The following is a 21,976-nucleotide window of genomic DNA, read 5'->3' on the forward strand; positions in this document are numbered from 1 at the left end:
CAACTTGATATTGCCAAAATTGGAAAATTAATGTTTGGTAAAACATGAGTCTTTGATGGCAAAGGGTCATTTGCAGGGGCGGATCCAGGAATTCCGTAAAGAGGGGGCGTGTTTACAAAATTAAAGGGGGGTGCACGCACCCCTCCCCCCATTTTTTTTCTTTTTATTTCTTTTGTTTCAACAAAAAAAAAAGGGGGGCATGCGCCGGTTGCGGCCCTCCCTGGATCCGCCCCTGATTTGTAATCCGTCAAGCCCAACAGGGCATGAAGAATCAAATACACAGCATAAATGCAAAGAACGCAGATTTCATCTCACAAAATATACAACTAAATAGGGCTTAATACAGAGAATACAAAAACTAAAAGGAGTGCAGCTCACCATCTGATGGTCCTAAATTCCTGGCAGGTGAAATGGGATTCAGCTCTGGATTTTTCTCATTCCCATTTACATTCCCTCCATCTGTTCCCTCTGAATCTTCAATGTCAACGACGTCCGGTCCCTCCTCGGGGGTTTCGGGTGGTTGGAAGATGACCAGGCCATCCACACTGCGGAGAGCGGCGAGAATGAACGGTAGAGGGCGCATGCCATCCTTACTACTCTCATCCTCCTCTCCTGGCTCTCCAGGAACGGTGAAGAGAACCGACGGATTCCAGGAAGGTGGGCTCCTTTCACAGTCGATGTTGTACTGTTTCTTAACATTGATGGCTAGAGACAACACAAAAACAATGTTTTAGAAAAATATCTCAAAATCTTTGTTACAGATTTTAGTAGTATAGTAAACATCAAAATTTTCTAGCATTGGAAGCACTCTCAGAAAAGTGTTGCTGCCAGGTATGTCAGAATAGTAACTTTTATATAAATGATAACAAATGATAATCACCTGAATGGATATGACTAAACACAGAAATACATGAACATACAGGTTTGTATCATGAATGCCCTTTTCTTCGATAAGGATCATGTCTTCTCATGATGCTTTAACTTCAGATGACTCGGGGCCTTCTATATGTACCGAGTTTGCTTAATTTAATACACAATTACAAACACAATTGCCTCTCTCTCATTATCTTCAATCTCTCTTTATCATCCGGAATATTCCCCACCCCACTCAAGATCGCAAAAGTTATTCCTGTGTATAAAAAAGATGATTCTTCATGTATTAGTAATCACAGACCCATTTCTTTGTTACCTAGTATTTCTAAAATATTGGAAAGAATCATATACAATTATAGATTAGAAAATTACTCGACCAAACACAATATTCTGCATCCTGATCAGTATGGATTCAGGAAATCACATTCAACTGACTTGGCACTAGCTCAATTATATGATAGAGTATCAAATGCTTTAGCTGACCAAAAGCATGTTGTAGGTGTTTTCATGGACTTGAGCAAAGCATTTGATACTCTTTACCGTTCCATTTTATTGTCAAAGTTACATTATTACGGTATAAGAGGAACTGCTCTCAAGCTGTTCGCAAGTTATTCATACAGTGTTGATGGAATGTGGCGTACCGCAAGGGTCAGTATTAGGGCCATTGTTATTTTTATTGTATATCAATGATTTACCCAATGCTTCCAATATATTACAATACATAATTTTTGCTGATGATACAAATGTATTTCTCTCCAACTCAGATTTTTGGTGTCTTATTAGATCATTAAATGCTGAATTATCCAAATTGTCTCAGTGGTTTAAAAGTAATGCTTTATCTTTGAATTTACATAAAACGAATTATATTCATTTCAAACATCCGAGGAAAAATATTGATAGTGATTTTGAATGTATTTAAAAATAGATGGTATTTTTCTTGAGAAGAAATCATCTACTAAGTTCCTTGGGATTATAATTAATGAAAATCTGAGTTGGAAAGACCATGTGAAATACATTGCATAACACATGTACTGTAATTATGTCACAAATGTATTTGTTATCAAAATTGTTGAAATTGTAGAAACTAGCTATAATGAGTATCATATTTGTATATATTATGTTTGATTATGTTGATAAAAAAAAAAATTGTAAATGATGCCATACGGAGAATAAATAAATCAAATCAAATCAATTACGATTCGAATCATTGTTCATTTACACTACAGGAATTGTTACTTCACGGATTCTGTTATTCTGAATTTCAGAGCGAGGAGGAGAGGTTGGGCGTCTTGCCAAGTTCCCGTCAATCACTCTTGAGCCTTCTTTCTGCAGGAGTGATTGGAAGGTCACAGTAACCCCCCAAAACACGATTGTAGTTAAGTCACACGCTAGTTTCATTACTTAATTCTGGTCAGACGCGATTAAAAACACCAGCGAACATTCATTTGCGGCACGATTGTAATTAAGTTTCAAATCTTCCTCTGCAATTCCAGTTTGCATTCACACCGAAAGTTTGCTTAATTTGAAACACGATTCTAGTTTGCTCAACCTGTTGGGGACGAGTCCGGAGTATACTCGGGAAAGTGTCTATGGGAAATGCATGTTGTAGCAAAGTGAAACCGTCCTCAACTGGTTAATTACAATCATGTTTCGAATTAAGCAATCTTGGTACGTGTGAATGCCCAGTGAGACACGGTGACACAGGAAGACACTGAGACAGGACATTATATGATTAATGGCAGTGTGACACATTCCTCCTGTATAAATTCTAGTGGTTGAGTTACCAGTGCATTCTCTCCTGTACAGTAACATTGGGTTTTTGTGTGAGAGTCATTAAAGAGTCATACACGTATGTATCATTCAGAAGGTTTCTTTGCCGAAGTGTGTTATTACTAATTACTGAGAGGGACTTTGACGGCTTACAACAGCTAAAATTGCTTTTCGAAATTCAAAACAGTAACTACCTACTGTAAATCAATCCTAAAGTTCCTTTTTTGTTTGTGGACAGCGTATAATCGTGTCTTATGCAGTATTTTATGATAATATGCCATCTTTCTGCATCCTAAAAACTTCACAGTGACTGTCTTTTATAGAGTAAGGCAGAAACAAAAAATGAATTTAATCTTACCCTTATCGTAGTAGTCATAGACTTCAACGATGCCTGGTTTAGCATCCTTAACAGTCATCTCCTTGGTAACAGAGAACACCAGGCAGGTGTCTTCACTGGTCAGCTGTTAAATAAAGAACGCAAAGTGTGCTACAAAATGTTATGTATTAACGTGTGTTGTATAATGTAACCAGTTATAGTATGCCCTTGGCAACGGCACTATATTGTACGCGCATGTACACCACCGTAACCAGGGCTGTGAGGTCCGTACCAATAAAGCCTCAAGCCAGCAAGATGTACCTCCAGTACCGTCTCCGAATCAAACCTTATTTCTGCGTCTCTCTTTACTTTTGTGTTATGAAACTGCCACATAGTCCTACCCCATAACACAACATGGTGGCAGCGGTGGGATACGAACCCACGCCATCGAAATGACAATGCTCTTCGAAGGTGCCCTCACAAGATACCTACTTTAGAGGAGCTGAACCCAGCATTCAGCGGTGCCAAGTTTTTCTCGAAACTTAATGCAAAATCGGGCTATTGGTCTGTACACTTGGAGAAGAAATCACAAGAGTTGACCACCTTCAGGACACCCTTTGGTCGCTACTGCTTCCAGCGCTTACCGTTTGGACTGTCGGTAAGCCAGGATATATTCCAGGAACACATGGACCACATCATTGCACAGGTCCCTGGCTGTGTAGGGATTGCAGATGACATTGCTGTTTTCGGCCAGACAGAAGCCGAACATGACCACAACCTCCTCCAGCTCATGGAGACAGCCAGACGTGAAGGACTAGTCTTCAATAGCACCAAATGCCACATCAAGACAGACCACATAGAGTTCTTTGGCTCTGTCTACACAGCTGATGGCATACGCCCCGACCCGAAGAAAGTGGAAGATGTTCGTCAGATGCCCACACCACAGGACAAGGATGACCTGCAGAGGAGTCTCGGATTCTTCACGTACTTGGCACCATACATTCCCAACTACGCGGAACGTTCGTCCATACTTCGGGACCTACTCAAGAAAGACGTACCATTCCTCTGGCAGGAGGATCACCAACATGCTTTTGATGATCTGAAGCAGGCAATCACTTCTGAATCATGCCTGAAGTACTTCAATCCTCAGGAAGAGACTACTGTTGAAGTAGATGCCTCCCAGAAAGGCCTAGGGGCGTGCCTTCTACAAGGAGGAATTCCAGTAGCATTTGCATCCAAAAGCCTATCACCTGCACAGGCAAACTACTCAAACATCGAGCGCGAAGCACTTGGACTAGTATTTGGCATCACAAGGTTCCATACTTACCTGTTTGGAAGGACATTCACGGTGGAAACAGATCATAAACCCCTTGAGATGATCTGGAAGAAGCCACTTGCAAGTGCACCACCTCGTCTCCAACGCCTACTGATCAAGATACAAGGTTATGACTGCCAGGTACGCTACAAGCCAGGCAAGAACATGGTACTCTCAGATGCCCTGAGCAGACTGCCAAATCCCCACAAGAGACAAGACATTCCACTTGACTAGCAAGTGGATGAAGTACACTTGGACATTGTGGACTTTCACGGAGTGGACCTAACAAGCTTTGAGGAACCAAAGCAGAAGCAACTGCAAGATGAGACAGCCAGAGACCCAGTCCTCAAATTACTCTGGCAAACAGTTGTCACCGGATGGCCTGATACAATCAAGGAACTCCCTACTTCTATGAGAAGCTTCTGGCCATTCAGAGATGAAATCGGCATCTCAAACGGTGTGATATTCAAGGGGAAGCGAGTTCTAATTCCTCAATCACTATGGGATGACATCAAGAGTCAGTTGCACCAAGGCCACATGGGGATAGAGAGAACGAGAAGGCTGGCAAGAGAGACAGTATACTGGCCTGGAATAGACAGTGACATTGAGAAACTCGTGAAAGCATGTGAGGCATGCCAAGCCCACCAAGCTAGGAACCAGAAGGAACCACTTCAACCACACGAGATCCCACCTTCCCCGTGGACCAAATTAGCCACTGATCTGTTCACCCTGGAAGGAGACTATCTGCTGATAACAGACTACTACTCAAAGTATCCCCTTGTCCACAAACTCCCAAACACGAGTAGTAGGACAGTTGCAAATATAGTCAGCGCAACATTCAGCCTCTTTGGAGTACCAGCACAGATTGTTTCAGACAATGGACCCCAATATGCTGGTCAACCGTTCAAAACCATGTGCGAGAAGTGGAGAATCAAGCACACAACCTCATCGCCGAGATATCCCCGGTCAAACGGGATGGCTGAAAGGAATGTGAGGACCATCAAATCCCTCATGAAGAAATGCAAGGAAACTGGTCAAGATATCCAGATTGCACTTCTTCACTACCGTGCAACCCCACTGGGATCCAATCTTCCCTCCCCAGCAGAACTCCTGCTCGGAAGACAGATACGCACTACCCTTCCCAGTCACCACGTCTCCAGTCATCGTAACTCAGATGACATCTATGACAATCTGGTGAAACGACAGCAGCGAATGAAGGATGACCATGACAAGATGGTGGGACCCAGTCTTCCGGCACTACACGTGGGACAGAGAGTTAGACTCCGAGATGCCCAGGACCAAACATGGATCCCTGCCCAGGTGACAAAAGTCTGCAAGGAACCGCACTCCTATGAGGTGGAGACACCCAATGGAACACGGCTCAGGAGGAACCGTTCCCACCTTCGCGAAGTTCCTTCCGTCAAAACCCCTCCACAAAGCACAGAAGCAATGCTTCCAGTACGTAGACGTGTGAGCTTCGCTGATGGAGATGTAACAGAACCACAGAACACTCCAACACAACTCCCTCCCAAACCAATCCTAAAAACTGGAAGGACTGGTTACCAGCAGTTGGAGCCAGGTACCACAGTTACTAGGTCCGGTAGAGTGGTCAGAAAGCCACTGCGTTATCGAGACACATAGTGTACATACACGCATAGATGAGATATCTTCAAATGCGTAATGTGGGAGGAGATGATGTATATAAGTTCTAAATTTTGATAATGAGTCATGCAACATAATTGCATAGCCCCAAAGACTGGGTAGACTCCTGAACATTGTTGTTACATTATGATATACCAGGTTGTACTGTTATAAACAACACTGATGGATTATTATAATGTCCTACTCTTTTATGTGAGAAGTGATTAATGTGGACACTTATATACATAAGAATACAAGAGTTGAAATTGTGATAACACAATGTGTTAAATAGTATCCATTTCAGTCTTCAGACACCCAACTTATCAAATTTTGTTGATCTTTGTTAACTGCAGAACAGCTCTATCAGAGAGCCTTTGTTAACTATACGACAAATTCTGGTCAATAGAGTCTTGTAATTCATTATTAACTCTGAATTGTTTATAAACGTTGAAGGTTTCTGTGTTAACTAGCAAGCAAAAGAGGTACCTTTGCATCATTCGGTTGCATACACACCGACGCATACAACTACAGTTGTAGTAATCACTAGATGAATGAAGTTAGTTGAAATGTGTATTATGTACCTGTCATAAGTGTGCAACCTAAATGGAATGTTTTGAGAAGCATGCATACACTTTACTGTTTTAGCTGTTATATGAAAACGACAAAAGCGTTGCAGTTTGTTAATTAGTTTGAATGCGAATTTCAAAAGTATTGGTACTGGCATAGAAAACAAACTTGGTGTGATAAAAGGTACACTCTGTAACTTTCTTTAAGGAGAGGGGGATGTTGTATAATGTAACCAGTTATAGTATGCCCTTGGCAACGGCACTATATTGTACGCGCATGTACACCACCGTTACTAGGGCCGTGAGGTCCGTACCAATAAAGCCTCAAGCCAGCAAGATGTACCTCCAGTACCGTCTCTGAATCAAACCTTATTTCTGCGTCTCTCTTTACTTTTGTGTTATGAAACTGCCACATAGTCCTACTCCATAACACAACAATGTGTACACCTTGAACTTTAAAGCCTTTGATAAGTTTAAAAAGCTGTGAGAAAAAGTATCACACAGCTTCATATATTCTTCAGTTACTTGAAACAAAGCATTATCAAATTTTCCACTGTCAAGAATACACAACCAATTCTTATGATCATTCCAATTGTTGGGAATAATCATATCAATATCAATCAATAACAAAATTTTTCCAAAAATCATTGTGTTTGTTTGATTATGGTAAGCTTCTCTATACTGTATTACCACTTGTTCAATATCACTTGTGAAGATGAAGATTAGGCATGGCTTAGGGTTAGGATTAGTAAATATCACATGTACATGTGAGTATTTCAAACAGTTGGTCTGCATTGATCTGTGAAGTGATTTGAAGTTGACATTTAAAAAGAATGATTTCAAATCATCACAAAATCTGATGAAAAGCTTCCCTCATTGTACAACTCCATTAAAGTGAATGTTAATGGTTAATACAGATTTCTCTTGAGCAAGTAAAATTTAAAGCACTTGAATATATGTAGCATATACTCGAGTAGAGTAATGTATGTCACTGACTCTCACCTCATTAAAGTAAAAGAAGATATTCTTGCCATCAACCTCATAGCGCTGCAAGGATTTGTGTTGCTTTTGGAGCAGCCGGAGAGATTCCTTGTCGGGATAGTAACCCGACACCATCTTGACAGCAATTATCACCATGTTAGATTCATTATCACTGCCTGTGTACCTGAGATACAACGAATACCAATAAAAAGAAATTAGCTCACTTAGAGTTTTGAAATCAAACAACATCTTTTTACACCTGCATACAACTGTAATCAAATACTACACAAATCAGTTATTAAAATATACTGCAGAGAAAATGAATAGTCATTCTACATTCACAAAAAAAACTGCAGAAGTTATAAAAGGTATTTCCATGTAAAATCAACATGCAACCTGGGATGATGCATTCATTTTTATATCATTGCAACTGAATGCTCACAACAGACATCGAAATGAATACATATTTAACCATGTGATATTTTTACTCTAAATCATTGCATGTTTTTAATACTAAACTGCACAGCCTTTTTTCCATTCCTCTGGACTGCCTTGAGGTAAATGATTCTCACATAAAAACTCAAAGAAGTTCAGAACTCCTCAAATAATGATGATTTTCTGTACACACATAATACTTTCACACATATAATACATGCACCTACAAATTAGTTTCTGGCTCTGCTGGTGCAAATTAAACATATGTGGGCAGACATTTTAAATCTGTTTACTACACATATGTTTAGTGAAAAGAACTGTCACCCTTCACTGTTTTGCTGTTGATGTGACAAAATGAAAGGCTTTATCAAATGAATCACGCACTGGATAAAATTCTCTGAGAAAGACGTCTACATGAACACACAAATCTTGTCTAACCTGGAGCATATCTTGATGAAATAATTCAAACACTTGTCTTTCTTTGAGGGCCGGTAGGCTTCCAGAATTGTGACATCCAGCTCAAACCCAGCATCCTCAGGGGTCTCTGGAATCTCATTGTGAACAGTGGCAACCTGTAAAGATATGGATTGATTGAAAGAGTTAGAATTCAATAATTTGAATAATGTCTGATATATTGTTATTGCTGTAGGAAAGTTGCTATACAAACGTCACAATGTATGCACATGTATGTACATGACAGTGAACTAGTTTCAGCATTATTGCTCAAACCCATCACGGTTCAGCTGATATACCAGCTCATCAACCACTACAAAGAAAACTTCTAATATCAACATTTATGTCATGAAAAGCATTCAATTATGCAGCAAAGTCATGGATATAAAGAGGCTCATGAAAGTTTTATAATGAAGATAATGGAAATCATTAAAGTGCGTTACATATCCATGTGGCAATATCACATACAAACATTTGAAGGAGTCCACTCCTTTTGTTTCCAAAATGTATATATCATTCAAGTATTTAAGCTCTAATAATAACATGTACAGTTCGACCTCGATTATCCGGCCTCCTTTTATCCGGAAATCTCTATTATCCGGACGCGTTCACGCAGTGAAGGACTTTTTTTTCATCCAAAAATTGAGAAAAAACAGTGACTTTAAACTCAATTAAAATATCTACAAAACTCGCACGATTTACCTACAAGATATACTTTATTTTTGTGAAGAAGGGACTACAATTTTGCGCAGGCTAGCATAGATTACACCACCGTTGCGGGGTACGCTACCTGCCCAGCTGCCAGTGCGCTGGGACGGCAGCTTGGACGGCAGCTACATGTATATACATTGACATTGTGTCTCCCATATCCGGCCAATTCGCTTATCCGGATGAGCGCCAGTCCCGACATGGCCGGATAATCGAGGTCGAACTGTATACCTCATGTCCCCTATATCTTTGGGGACTTAAAACAAGATACATATGTAGGTAAGTACACAAAGGATCATGCATGAGGGAGTGCAGAGGCAGCTGTTATAGTAATCTAAAAACCACACCTGGAAGAGAGCGCATCCAGTTCCTGTAGCCTGCAGTGTGACCAGGGCAGGGAGAATCTGAAGGGGATGTTCCTGTAGGACCAGGCTGTTTAAGGCATTGATGGTGAAGGCGTGTGTCTCTACGTTACCGGCTCTCTCAGGACTGACAGCAGTCACAGTCGCCTTGATGTTAATGGCATCGCTGTATGATATCTTGGCAAACTCGGCTAATGCCTGCAGTGCCACCACTGTATCCTACGAGATGGGAGAAAGATGTGGAGCTGGTGTCACTTTAAGAAGTGTTGACCATCAATAGAGTCTTCACAAATTTTAATAGAAACTGAGTATCAAGCTATTACGGGGGGAACAATTAACTCATGACATTTTTATTTTCCATTTGCAATCTAAAAGAGGAGACACAACAAACCATTTGTGCAATTCATTACACTTAAGCTACAAAATCACTGTTCTAACATGGGCAAAATTTAAAAAATTTTTGCTTTATGGGGACTTTCTAACCATTCCTTCCATACAGTACTGTATTTGAGGTGCATGACTATATATACAGCTGATGAGTTACTAAGAAGCTCTTCTTGGTCTCACCTGGGTTGAGGAGAATCCTCCATCACTGTTCCTCTGTAAGACAATCCACCTTGCCATTGGGTTGCCAAGCTTCATAGCATGAGACACATTCTTGGCCCCAGTGATATGAGCGAGAAGAATGTAGGCCGTTATCTCGATGTCCATACTGGCTGCCTGGTGGGAGTACTGGTCACTGGACGTGGCTACCTGTCGTCTGTTTGACTGCCAGTACTTCAGACCATCTGGGTATAAATCAGAGGTACAGATTGGATTGGGAAATAAGAGCATGTAACCTGTTGCACACGGGAACCTGGTGGCCTGCGTATTAAGTCCATGGACATTTCAGAATTCAGTACAGAATGGGTTAATACATTGTAATTGGTGATTTAAAAGACAGTTCAGAAGCAGTGACGCTACAAACTAAGCAGCTATCATGAAAGTATTAACAGCCTTTAAATCTGCATCTGGTTTAGTAGCAGAATGCTTTACTGTTGCTGTTGTTACTCTTTTGTCATAATATCTAATTTCAAAATTTGATAGTTTTGATAATCTATTCATCATACAAGTTTATCCACTTTGTCAATAAAAAGTTGCTAAAATTATGTAAGCAGGAAGAGATATGACTTTTGATGGAAGGTCAGGTCATCTATCCTATTTTCAGTCACAAAACTGCCTGAAAGAGTAGTTGACAGTGAAATCCTGCACACTGCAGCAGTAATCATGTTCTGTTCTGCACAGCAGAGTTCTGCACAAGAGTTTTCTGTCCATTTTCTGCATTGTTAAGTCTGTCAGTTTTTGTATCTATTCAATTTTCAATGTAAGATGCTTTTCTCATCCCCCAGATTAACAACATGATTATACCAACATTCTAGATAACTCCCTTCTACATTCCAAATTAACCACACGCTTAGGCCAATGTGTCTCCAAAATTATCTCTCTGCATTCAGTTTTGATCAATGAAGCATTTTCCATATCAATACGAGAGACTAAAAGCAACAAGCTCTCCCATAAACAATCAAAGAAAGATCAACAGAATTGATCAAAAGCAACAGGCACTCAAACACAAAACTGAATAAAGTTTACTAAAAGTGCAAGAAAGCATCACACACACTCCAACTCCTAATTAAAATCAAGTTTGGCTCATCTAATCACTCACCCTCACTGATAGCTTGTGATTCTAACTTCTCCAAGACAGTATCTTTATGGACGCTTTCTGCCAGGGTGAGGGCATAGGCCAGCTGGGCCAAGGCGTATGTGTCCTCCAGTGCCTCAATCTCCCTGGTTACACAGCGAACTGCATCCTGGATCATGGGATCCTACAGATGAGGATGTCAATCACACAAACATTATAAAGTGGTGAAATGTGCATACTGTGAAGCATGCATGGGGAAGACCATCTTCAAAAAAAGGGGGGGGGGGACAAGAAGAAATAAGAGTGACTGTCGTATCAGAACTCTTTTTATACACTAAATATGAATTCCAATAATATTCATGCCACATGATCTTGAGAAAATTTAAATAAAGGGTGTGAAAACATGTCTTGGATTTTTTGAGAAAACGATAAAAATGTAGCAAATTTATGCAAGACGCACAACAGATGACGCACAATGGATAATGAATGACCACAATCAGCGTGTTTCTACACAGAATCCGATACAATTGGAATTTTGTTAACGCGTTAATTGAATACGCGCTAACACAGACCTGAGTTGTTTCCACAGAAAGTGTATAATCGGTTAGAATCTGATTCTACGCCTGTATGCAGTAGTGAGCGGATGTCTGAAAAGTTGACTTAGTGCATTGTGGGTAAATAAATATTCATCATGACAGCTGGTATGACTGCCGATCGAGGGTTTTGCAGTCTAGCTTAGCACTGTGTCTGATGACGCACGATGACTCCATAAGAGTTAAAACACCCTTAAAAACTACTTCATCAACATCCTAATCTTTGGAAAGCTTATATCTACAATGACTCTGAATCATGACTATGAGTTTATGACACCAGACATGAAATTCCAGAATGTGACCTCTATCTTAACCCGTTGATGACGCACTGATTTTGCTATAACACATATTCCACAAAGATATCTGCCCGAGAACACTCGGAACTAGTCTTCAATTGGTTAAAGCCTCAAACTTCATTTGACCAAAAATGAAATCAGATAATTTCATTATGTTTGTCATATTCAGATTGTATCCACTATCCCCCCAGTTTTATGAAATATTGTTGCCTAAAATTATTCCTCACTCTCAATACTATCATTGTTGTTGATATTGTCATCAATGTTAGTGCAATTATCAGCATTGTTAAAGTCCGCAGAATTCACTGCAGAGATTTGGGTCACAAGAGCCGTGGTCACACTTTATGTATAGTTTGCTTCCCAATAACTTCAAGAAGAGCATGTGGTCACACTATACACAAAACTATACATACTTTCAGTGACAGGAAACTACAGGTACCTGTAGTCTTGGTCTCTTGTAGGAAAACAATGCCAACAAGCAACATTGTACAAAAGTATGCACAATGTGCGTAAACAACAAGAATGGATCGATTATGGTGTCACAAACTTCTTGGAAGTTTCAGCCGGATGCAGTCACATTGCACAAAACTACACATAGAATCTTGCAATGTGTATGCAGGAGGTATCGTGGGATATCCCCAGTCGTTTTTTCCAACTAAAAAATATATTTTTAATATATTTTTTGGATATTTTTTGAGTATTTTCTTTCAAACTGCATATTTTTGTGAGATTTTTTGGAAAAATACTCTAAAAATACCATATTTTATCAATATTTTTTTAAAATACTCTGAAAATGGCATATTTTGTGGGTATTTTTTTGAGTCTTGAGATGAGACGAATATTTTTTCTATATTTTTTCATCTTCCCTATAAACGCTCTTGACAGTTTGTAAAAATACTCTAAAAATAGGATATTTTTCGGATATTTTTGTCAAATTTGAAATGTTATTTATATTTTTCCCGTATTTTTTCAGCTTAATTAGTGAAAAACAAATTAATAAATAAAGCATTAAAATATGCTTTAAAATTAAAAATGTGGTAAATCTGTGGTAAAAGTGAATTCAGTTGGTACAAATTGAAGTTGACAATCAAACTAGCAGACTATTGTGTAGACCAGGTATGTATAATGCTCTTGTGTGTGTTTGTGCAGCAATATTTATATATATATATATATATATATATATATATATATATATATATATATATATATGTGTGTGTGTGTGTGTGTGTGTATGTGTGTGTGTGTGTGTGTGCGTGTGCATGTTAATTTGTGTGTAAACAGTTTGTTGACACTTGAAAGCCATGTACCTGACTGGGCTTGCTTACCAGTTCATACCAGATTAAAACCCATTAACCATAATACCTGTTGGTTTTCACTGATTTCTACTGATCATGCATATTCATGAGCTATTCAAATTCTCTTGGAATGGAAAAATAAAAAAATATGGTTTTGATTGTTTTTATGATTACATTAAGCATTAAACTGTGTTAGAAAGTTTACTCAATATCATTGTTGTGGTATTCATAATTTCAACTTTTGTTATGAGGAGGCATTTTCATTTTTCAATATCAAAAGTGTAATTTACTTGGTAACCATGCCGTAAAACATTATAACAAAATGGCCCTATATAAGTTAGTGTGATGTGTCTTGTACCAACTAGGTATAGGGTGTAGATACATGGTTTACATAGGCCTAGATTCTAAGACTAATTGCAGGGTTATGTTTATGAAAGGTTAATTTGGATATGGATAATGACTTCACATATACCGAATGGACATTCTATGTGTTTCTAGGATAAGCTCAAACATCAACATAACTCAAGAAATTCATTTTGTCCAAACTTGAAAATGTAAAACAAAAATATTTGAAAAATATATTTTTGCAGTATTTTTGTAGCCCCAAATGATAAAGGCACTAAAAATACCTAGAAAACATATTTTTACAGTATCTTTTTGCTGTAGCAGCACGATGTGACAAAAAATATTCAAAAAATATATTTTTAACATACAGTATTCGGTGTTCCAAAACTGAACGTAAAAAATATATTTTCAAAAATATATTTTTTGGGTATTTTTTAGATACAAAAATACCGTAAAAATATATTTTTTGGGTGATTTTTGGAATATTTTTCTAATATTTTTCTGATATTTTTTTTCGAGCTGGGATGTTTCGCTGGTAGCTTATCGAGAAGGTTGCAGTCACGCTGCCCAAACTGTACGAAGCAAAATACCCTGTTGTGAAACTATGTGTAGTTTTGTGGAGCATAACTGCACCTAAGGTGACAGTTCAAACATTGAAGTTGACCCACAGATGGCAGATGGACATTCACCGGCCCTCTCGCTGAATTCCTGGGCCAAGTTAGATAACAACAAACATACTGGTCCAGCGCTGACCCTAAAGATCTTCAGATTTATTTTTGGTACTGTATAGTTCTGTACAATTAATGTACTTACACTTCTAGTGAGCCCTGATTCCAGCATGGTAAGGAGGATGTAGGTTGTTAGAGTCTGCTCACTGTCTACTCCACCCTGCAGTCACCATGCAAACATACAAAAAAAAAGAAGAAATATAATATATATATATATATATATATATATATATATATATATATATACATGAAAAGTAAGGCATGTTGTATTAAATAATCACATGTTTATAGACTGCTATTACAACATATCACTTCAGACAAGAGAACACTACGAAAAAGTGGAATATATTCTATCCATACAATTAATAATCACAAGCAAGACCAAATGAGCATGCAGTTTTTCTAATCGACTGGCTGGCATTAGTGAGTGTCATCGCAAAAGACTATATTTGCTTTTTCATCATTTCAAAAACAACATCTTTCGACACATGTATGTTCCCACACATATCTCACTTATTCCTCAGAGAAAGGTCCATCAACACTTGACATATCATTTCATGCACATTCAAAGGCTCTAAAATAGACTCATGTACTAAGAATGTTCCACTGACAAACAGATCCAGTCCATGATTTGTTACATCATGTGGATAAAACAGGATGCAAAGAGGAGTACATCAAGACCATCATAACACGTCAAATTACAAAGCTCTCATTCTGGAGACCACATCATGATAATATAGACAAAATTTTTCTCCAAACAAGAACACATCTCAGTGGCGGATTGGGGGGGGGGGGGGGGGGGATGGGGGGGGAGGGCATCGGGTGCACGCCCCCTCTTTATATTTGGTTAAAACAAAAGAAATAAAAGGAAAAAATGGGGGAGGGGGTGCATGCGCGCCCCTTTAATTCTACAAAGATGCTTTCCCTTTAGAGAATTCCTGGATCTGCCCCTGCTTCTTACCTTCATCCCCTTGTGAATGACCCTCCCTCTGGACTGGAAACACCCCGTCTCCTGGTCTTGGAGTCTCTTCAGCCACGAGATGCTAACATCCAGGTCATCCTCATCTATGAAGATGTATTCCGCCGCCTGGGCAAAGGAGCGCACCACAAAGGCAGTCAGCCAAGTGCTTCCCTCTTCATCGTTCTCACCAAACGCCGAGTAAGAGCCGTCCCTGTGCCGGTAGTTCAGCTCCCGTTGGTATCCTCGCTTCATGTTGAAACTGTGATATCATAAACATGACTTCATGAACTCTGGAAGAGTCTACTGTAGCTGCATAACCGGCAGTAACCAATAATAAATACAACCGAAGGAGAACTGACCACATTCATATTCAAAGAGCTGCGTCACTTCAGTGATCCCTCACATTTATCCCCAAATTGATATCTATCCCTCAGGTTTATGTCAGGTTTTAGTAAGATTCTGACCATACAAGCATTGAGAATTACAGTGTAAGGGGTTTCTGGGAAGAACGCATACACTGCACCATACTGGAGCTTTCTATAGCTCAATTGGTAAAAGCATCGGTCTAGCAATAATCCAGAGGTCTCAGGTTTGAATCCCTATGGAATCCCCTTTTCTTTGCTCACTTTTTATCTACATGAGAAAAATTGACACTTAAATTAAAATTCTATTTGCGATAATGAACATACTTTAATAATTTCCTATTCATATTAAGAGAACCACGATCCATTATTGAAAACTAATTCATACAGCTTTCAGTATATTAGTGATACACACTCTTCTTGAATAAAGCACTAAAAACTGCCTTTCCCATATTTTGGTAGCCCAGGGCACAGAGCTAAAAAAGAAACAAATACAATGTAATTCCACAAAATGGAGGAATTCTATTTAATCAGGTACCCCAGGGTACCAAAAACCGTATCAGACTTAAGATCACTCAAGTTTGTTTTAGAGTTGATGATACAGCTTTAGAATCGCACCTTGCTTTGTTTTCAATGGAGGGAGTGAGTTGATTGGTGGTGATGAGGTAACTCAGGGCAACAATGTTGGGAACAAAGCCAAGCATATTTTGTTCTCCACAGCCTGTTGGTAGCTGGATGAGATGGTCTAAATTGGACAAGCTGGGTCCCATCATGTCTCCTGGAAAGACATAAAGACAACAGAAGACAACCAAGGAGACAATCATAACAACAGTATCTACAGTGTGCAATGTACTTAAGGAAACATACAAACAAAAACGTACAAACACAAATGAATGAGTTTTGCACTTTTATGTGGAAAATCAGAAAGATTGTTTGAAGGAATGAGTTTTCAATGTCCATATTTTTGAAAGAAGTGAGCCATAGATTGGACAGGTGATACTAAGTAAAATATGTTTGTTTGTTGTTGTTGTTTTTTTGACAAGAATTGGGATGTGGAGCACTGCAGGAAGAGAGTATATCAGAAAACACAGAGAATGTTGATCAAATTTTGGATATCATTCTATTAAAAACCCATATAAAGCTTGTAAATCCTCTAAAATAAACCAAATATCCTCTGTTAACATGTTTTGTGCAGTACAGGAACAGATATGAAGTAGCCCCTCTTTATTTTTATTTTTTGTTAAAACAAAAGAAACAAAAAGAAAAAATGGGGGGGGGGGCATGCACCCCCTTTAATTTTGTAAAGGCGTCTCCTCATTACAGAATTCCTGGATCTGCCCCTGCATACACATACAGAAGGTGAACACCATCTCTTCCTTCTTCCATGAAATAAACTGCAAATATTTCATTAAATCTTGAAGCTAGAGTTTGCCAATCGTAACATCACGGATAGATTTTAAAAAAATCATGTGTCTAGGAAAAATGAAGAATCTGGAAATGCAATCACGTACAGAAATCTCCCGAATTCATAGTCATAAATCTGAGCCATGGAGTACAATATGTATATCACACTGCTCAGAATAAATCTGAACTGTCTGCTCATCCATGTAGCCCTCTTATTGCAATAGGAAGCATGTGACAGGTTGCAAAATTGGAGATATCAATAGGTTTACATTACACTTGGCATGTTCTGCTTAGACACAAAGTTTTGAGCAGAAACACTAAACCTAACTAAGATATATATACATCAAGATGTCATCGCTTTGCACTAATATCCTTGTAATTAACATACATTTATGGTTACTCATGTTTTAAAGAAAAACCAACAAACTTTCATGTCACTTACTCCCTTTTGCCGAGGTGGGTTAGTGTGGAATCACTGAAGGCCTCACACATGACATACCCATTTATATTTCAACTGAGAATAACTGTAGCAAAAGTGTACCTCACCTGTCATGGATATCTTTCCTCTGGCAGACCCTTCCACTCTGTTGGCTGGCAGAGTGATGTTAAACATCTTCAAGTTGCCACCTTCCTCTACATCAACATCAAAGAAGAATGTACAAGAATCCACCACCACATAACATAAATGAATACACTGTAGTTAATGTAACATCTAAGGTTACACATACTCAAACCAGCCATCCCACATTAAATCAAACATGCACTCTATTTCATAATTCTTACCATTAAGTCGCAGTACACATTATGTTGAATCTGAAGGAATACAGGCATGATGCTGAATTTATTGGCCATACCTATATCCCCTTCTAAATGCCTTCAGAGGATGTTACAAATAGTTATCATGTGTCTATCCATTGGTGAGTAGCAGCAGAGTGCATTCATACTCAACACTAATCAAACTGCCTTATCATTCTTTAAAGCTGAATGTGAACTATCCTGCATTAGTATTTTGATCTTAATGCCATACTATCAAGAATGACATAAAGAGCTACGAAAATTGCATTTTCTTTTACAGTAGATCCTCATCATGATTGCTTGAATAATGTACATGTTTACGAATCACACAACCTATCAATATCTACATTTCAACAGACGCTGGATCAAAATCTCTTCAGACTTCCTGAGTCATTGGTCACATGATTATTTTCCTCTTGACCCCAGTGTTCTCTTATAGCAGGAGTGAAGAAAGGCATATCGTACACTTTTGTAGTCTCTCAAATGAATGAAAACAGTGAAAGACACACACAAGAGGCATACAATACACAGCAAGTTGTACTTCTTTGTTTCTGTAGATGGCTTTCATGACTCTAATATCTCTTTATCTTCCCATGTGCAGTCTACATTTATAATGCCTACATAAAAACTACACTGTAGGTAGCGCTATTAATTCTACATGCTGCATAGTACTACTAGAGTAAGATGAAACCCTTCAATGTATTGGTACATAGAAAAGGTGGGAAGTAAATGAGGAAAGCATCATGTGGTGACTTGGGAAGCTGAACTGATTCTCCACCAATATCCCTCTCTCTATCTCACAATCCGCTGCCTTTTGTAATGTTGTTGATGCCCCTTCACAACGGTCTTTCACAACTCATCAGTTCCATCTGCCAAAGAGAAAGATAAAGACAGAATCTTTTACTAACATGGGGAAAATCTTATAACCATAATCTTTGCCCTCATTAACATCACTAGGAAAATTATTGTGTGCAAAGAAAAATATGTTTTGATATGTTTGTAAAGTAGCACATAATTATATTCACTCACTTTAAAATACATGTCTCGGTCTCTCACTTGTTTCCACAAATGACTAGGGAAGTTTTTTATCATACATATACTGTAGCTAGTGATATACAAGAATTAAAGGAATTCAATATCGGTATATACAATATACATGTATGATAATTCCCTACAGACTTTAACCACAATAGAAAAAGAACCATTCCCCCCCCCCCACCCCAAATTGAAATGTTACACATTGCTATACAGTACACTTTCTATTACAGCACACATTACAGTTCACATGATGTGTAGTGTAACTTTCTTTAATTACAAGCTTCTGTACTAAAACAAATATTTGTGTTTTTTTTTCATTAAAACGAATTTAATCAAGCGGCATAGATATGGCATAATTAACTGTAGGACAAGATATTTCTAAATCATTTTTTTGTGTCTCATTATCATCACATTTAATATTTAACATATATGATACGAGGTACATGTACACTGTATGGCTTCAGTGAAGACATACATGTATGTACTGCACTTCCAAATGCAATGTTAGTTATGGACTTGATCAATAGTTACATGCATGATGATTTTATTATCAATTAGTCCATTAAGTAACACTAGTAAATACATACAAAGTTGGCCAGTACATATAAACAAGTTATGATGTGACGACACAGGCTGGATGCATGAAGGAAGAAACCAAAGTACCAAACCATTGTTATAACATAATATGACCAGTGACACAAGACATCCAATGTATTCTAACACAATGTGCATATCAAAACAAAATGTGAAGCTTTACTGCCCAAGAACAAGAGATGACATGTGACTTACAGATGCAATAAAGTCAATCATTGCAACAAGCTTGATAGTTTTCTGTATCTCATGCTGAATGTATCAGGTTGTATGTACAGTGATTTCAGAGCTGGTAGATATCATCTTTTTGTTATCCACCTCAGTCCATTAAAACACCACTCAAAACTGGTATCAGCTCAACACATCTCCCTCCTACCCCCCCCCCAAAAAAAAAAACAAAACAAAAATATAACGACAAAATCGCATGGGTATTGTGCATTCCTTTAATTGTTCAATATGTCTATTGCATGAAATTATCCTTTATTGCATCTGTAAATAAAACAAATACAAGAAGGCATGCATAGTTTTGTGTATCACCACATACACAAAGAAAAGCTTGAACAGTTCAAGACAGAAAAGAATTATCTGTGTTGTGTCTAATGACTCAATTCCTATCTAAAAATAAGTCATTAGATATTGATAATTTATACTATGATAACTTTAAAAGAGAGTCCAGACAATTGTTGAAGAACAAACTTTAAATTTGCAAATGCATGATGTGCATCTTTAAAATGTAAGATTTTTGGCAAAATATATTCAGAATTTTTAAAAAAAATCAAATTTTCCAGAATACTATGTAAATACAAAGACTGTATTTACATCTTAAAAAATATATATCACTCATTTCACTGTCTGTGTGAGGGGTGCTCACACTATCACAGTAGGAATGTCAAGATTGAAACAAACAAATAATCACTATTCAACTACAATACTTAACCCACTGAATACCTGAACCAGATTTGACACATATCAACTCTATGTTGTGCTTACTTAATTTCAGGAACAATAGGTTTAAATATTCATTTGGGCATTTATTTTCTGCAAAGCATCACCCAGATTTTGTCTCTCAAAGGAAGGAACAAATTATTTTGTGACTAAATTGATGTTCTCCACTACCTTGATTCACATAATCTCAAATTGCACACAATGTCTTGTGCATTCCATGCTAATGGATCCTGACATATTTTCCTGTCAATGACATCTAGCATGATAAACTTAACTGAACCTGATAGAGAAATTGAAGGTGTGCTCTCCAGCCACAATTATTTGGTTTTTATAACATGCTTTTCAGGCCATTCATAATACACAGATTCCACATATTAATATGATATTTGCATGGCAGTCATACACAACATTCCAACATGGCTAAAATGAAGAAAATGTATCTTACCTTATTACTCCACAGCCATCCTCACAGCATTTAATATTGAACTCTAAACTGCACCTACAGTTAGCTCACACACAAAACAGGTAAATAATACTACCCTGGTTATCTCTATTTTGGAAATTCATGAGCTTCCCCCAAGTGATTTCTGCCTAATACTCAGTTAAATTGAATTAAAGGGAAGACACAAAAATATTTCTTTTTCAAAATAATCAACACTTAATCTGACTTACAATGTATCACATGATATCATTTCAGATCAATTCAAATAGATAACACAGAATGACAAAGATTAAACAGCGACATTTTGAGAAGCAGAGGATATTTTGCAGGTAACTTTGGAAACAAGGACATTTTGTGGACTGTCACATTTACACATAACATTAAGCAGGGAGAGTTTGGGAGGCAAGCATCAACTTTGGGGGTGCACACACACACAAATACAACAAAGACACTTTTTTCTCAAGTTAAACATGTGAACAACAACGCAATGTAGTCTTAGACACACTGAGAAACACAGAGAAACACACACACACAAGCAAAGGCTTTCAATTCAGTGGAATCACATCTTCATGTAAGCTTAGGCAGTTGGTTTGGAGAGCAGTAACCATATATCTCGAGTTATAACATTTGCATAGTTGTGGTAGAAAAGAAGAAATTGCACATGAAGTATTTACTTCAAATTTAAAATTAGCCCTTAAACTTTTATCTTTATTAAATGTCTTTTTCATCAAATAAAAACAAATATGAATGGCTTTTTTACCTTTTTGTGGACATTGTTCTCAAGTTGATATGTACATGTATTGTAAAAGTATAAATCCATATGTTTGGTGATCACATAACCAAATTATCACTTAAGTTTAATACTTCATACATCTCAAAGTATATGTGTTTATCATTTGTGTCTCAGAGTTTGAGACACACTTAGAATCCTTGCACTAGCTTTATCAGACAATCCACAGCAACATCTTGCGGTATTAACTGGCTGATGGCGAGGCGCCAAAGCTGTGAATCCACTGAATTCACAGCTTCCTCTCATCAAATGTCAACATGCCATTTCCCTTTATTCACCAACAGACTTATTTC

At 38.0% G+C, this 21,976-nt stretch overlaps 1 protein-coding gene across 1 annotated transcript in view; it reads right to left on the reverse strand.

Annotated features, from left to right (window-relative positions):
• Positions 1 to 358: 358 nt before the first annotated feature.
• Positions 359 to 21,976, reverse strand: part of LOC139732911 (pregnancy zone protein-like) — a 47,447-nt gene continuing 25,829 nt past the window's right edge. The window contains exons 20-30 of the mRNA XM_071643749.1: positions 17,629 to 17,715; positions 16,297 to 16,456; positions 15,317 to 15,575; positions 14,441 to 14,515; positions 11,123 to 11,282; positions 9,988 to 10,208; positions 9,406 to 9,639; positions 8,336 to 8,469; positions 7,484 to 7,646; positions 3,002 to 3,104; positions 359 to 705 (exon numbers count right to left, since the gene is read on the reverse strand). Coding sequence (XP_071499850.1) covers positions 359 to 705; positions 3,002 to 3,104; positions 7,484 to 7,646; positions 8,336 to 8,469; positions 9,406 to 9,639; positions 9,988 to 10,208; positions 11,123 to 11,282; positions 14,441 to 14,515; positions 15,317 to 15,575; positions 16,297 to 16,456; positions 17,629 to 17,715 — 1,943 coding nt within the window. The remainder of the gene's footprint in view (positions 706 to 3,001; positions 3,105 to 7,483; positions 7,647 to 8,335; positions 8,470 to 9,405; positions 9,640 to 9,987; positions 10,209 to 11,122; positions 11,283 to 14,440; positions 14,516 to 15,316; positions 15,576 to 16,296; positions 16,457 to 17,628; positions 17,716 to 21,976) is intronic.

The sequence above is a fragment of the Diadema antillarum genome, unplaced genomic scaffold (genome assembly GCF_040938485.1).
Source record: "Diadema antillarum isolate AM-2024a unplaced genomic scaffold, OU_Dant_1.0 seq00000455_RagTag, whole genome shotgun sequence".
NCBI classification, from domain to species: Eukaryota; Metazoa; Echinodermata; class Echinoidea; order Diadematoida; family Diadematidae; genus Diadema; species Diadema antillarum.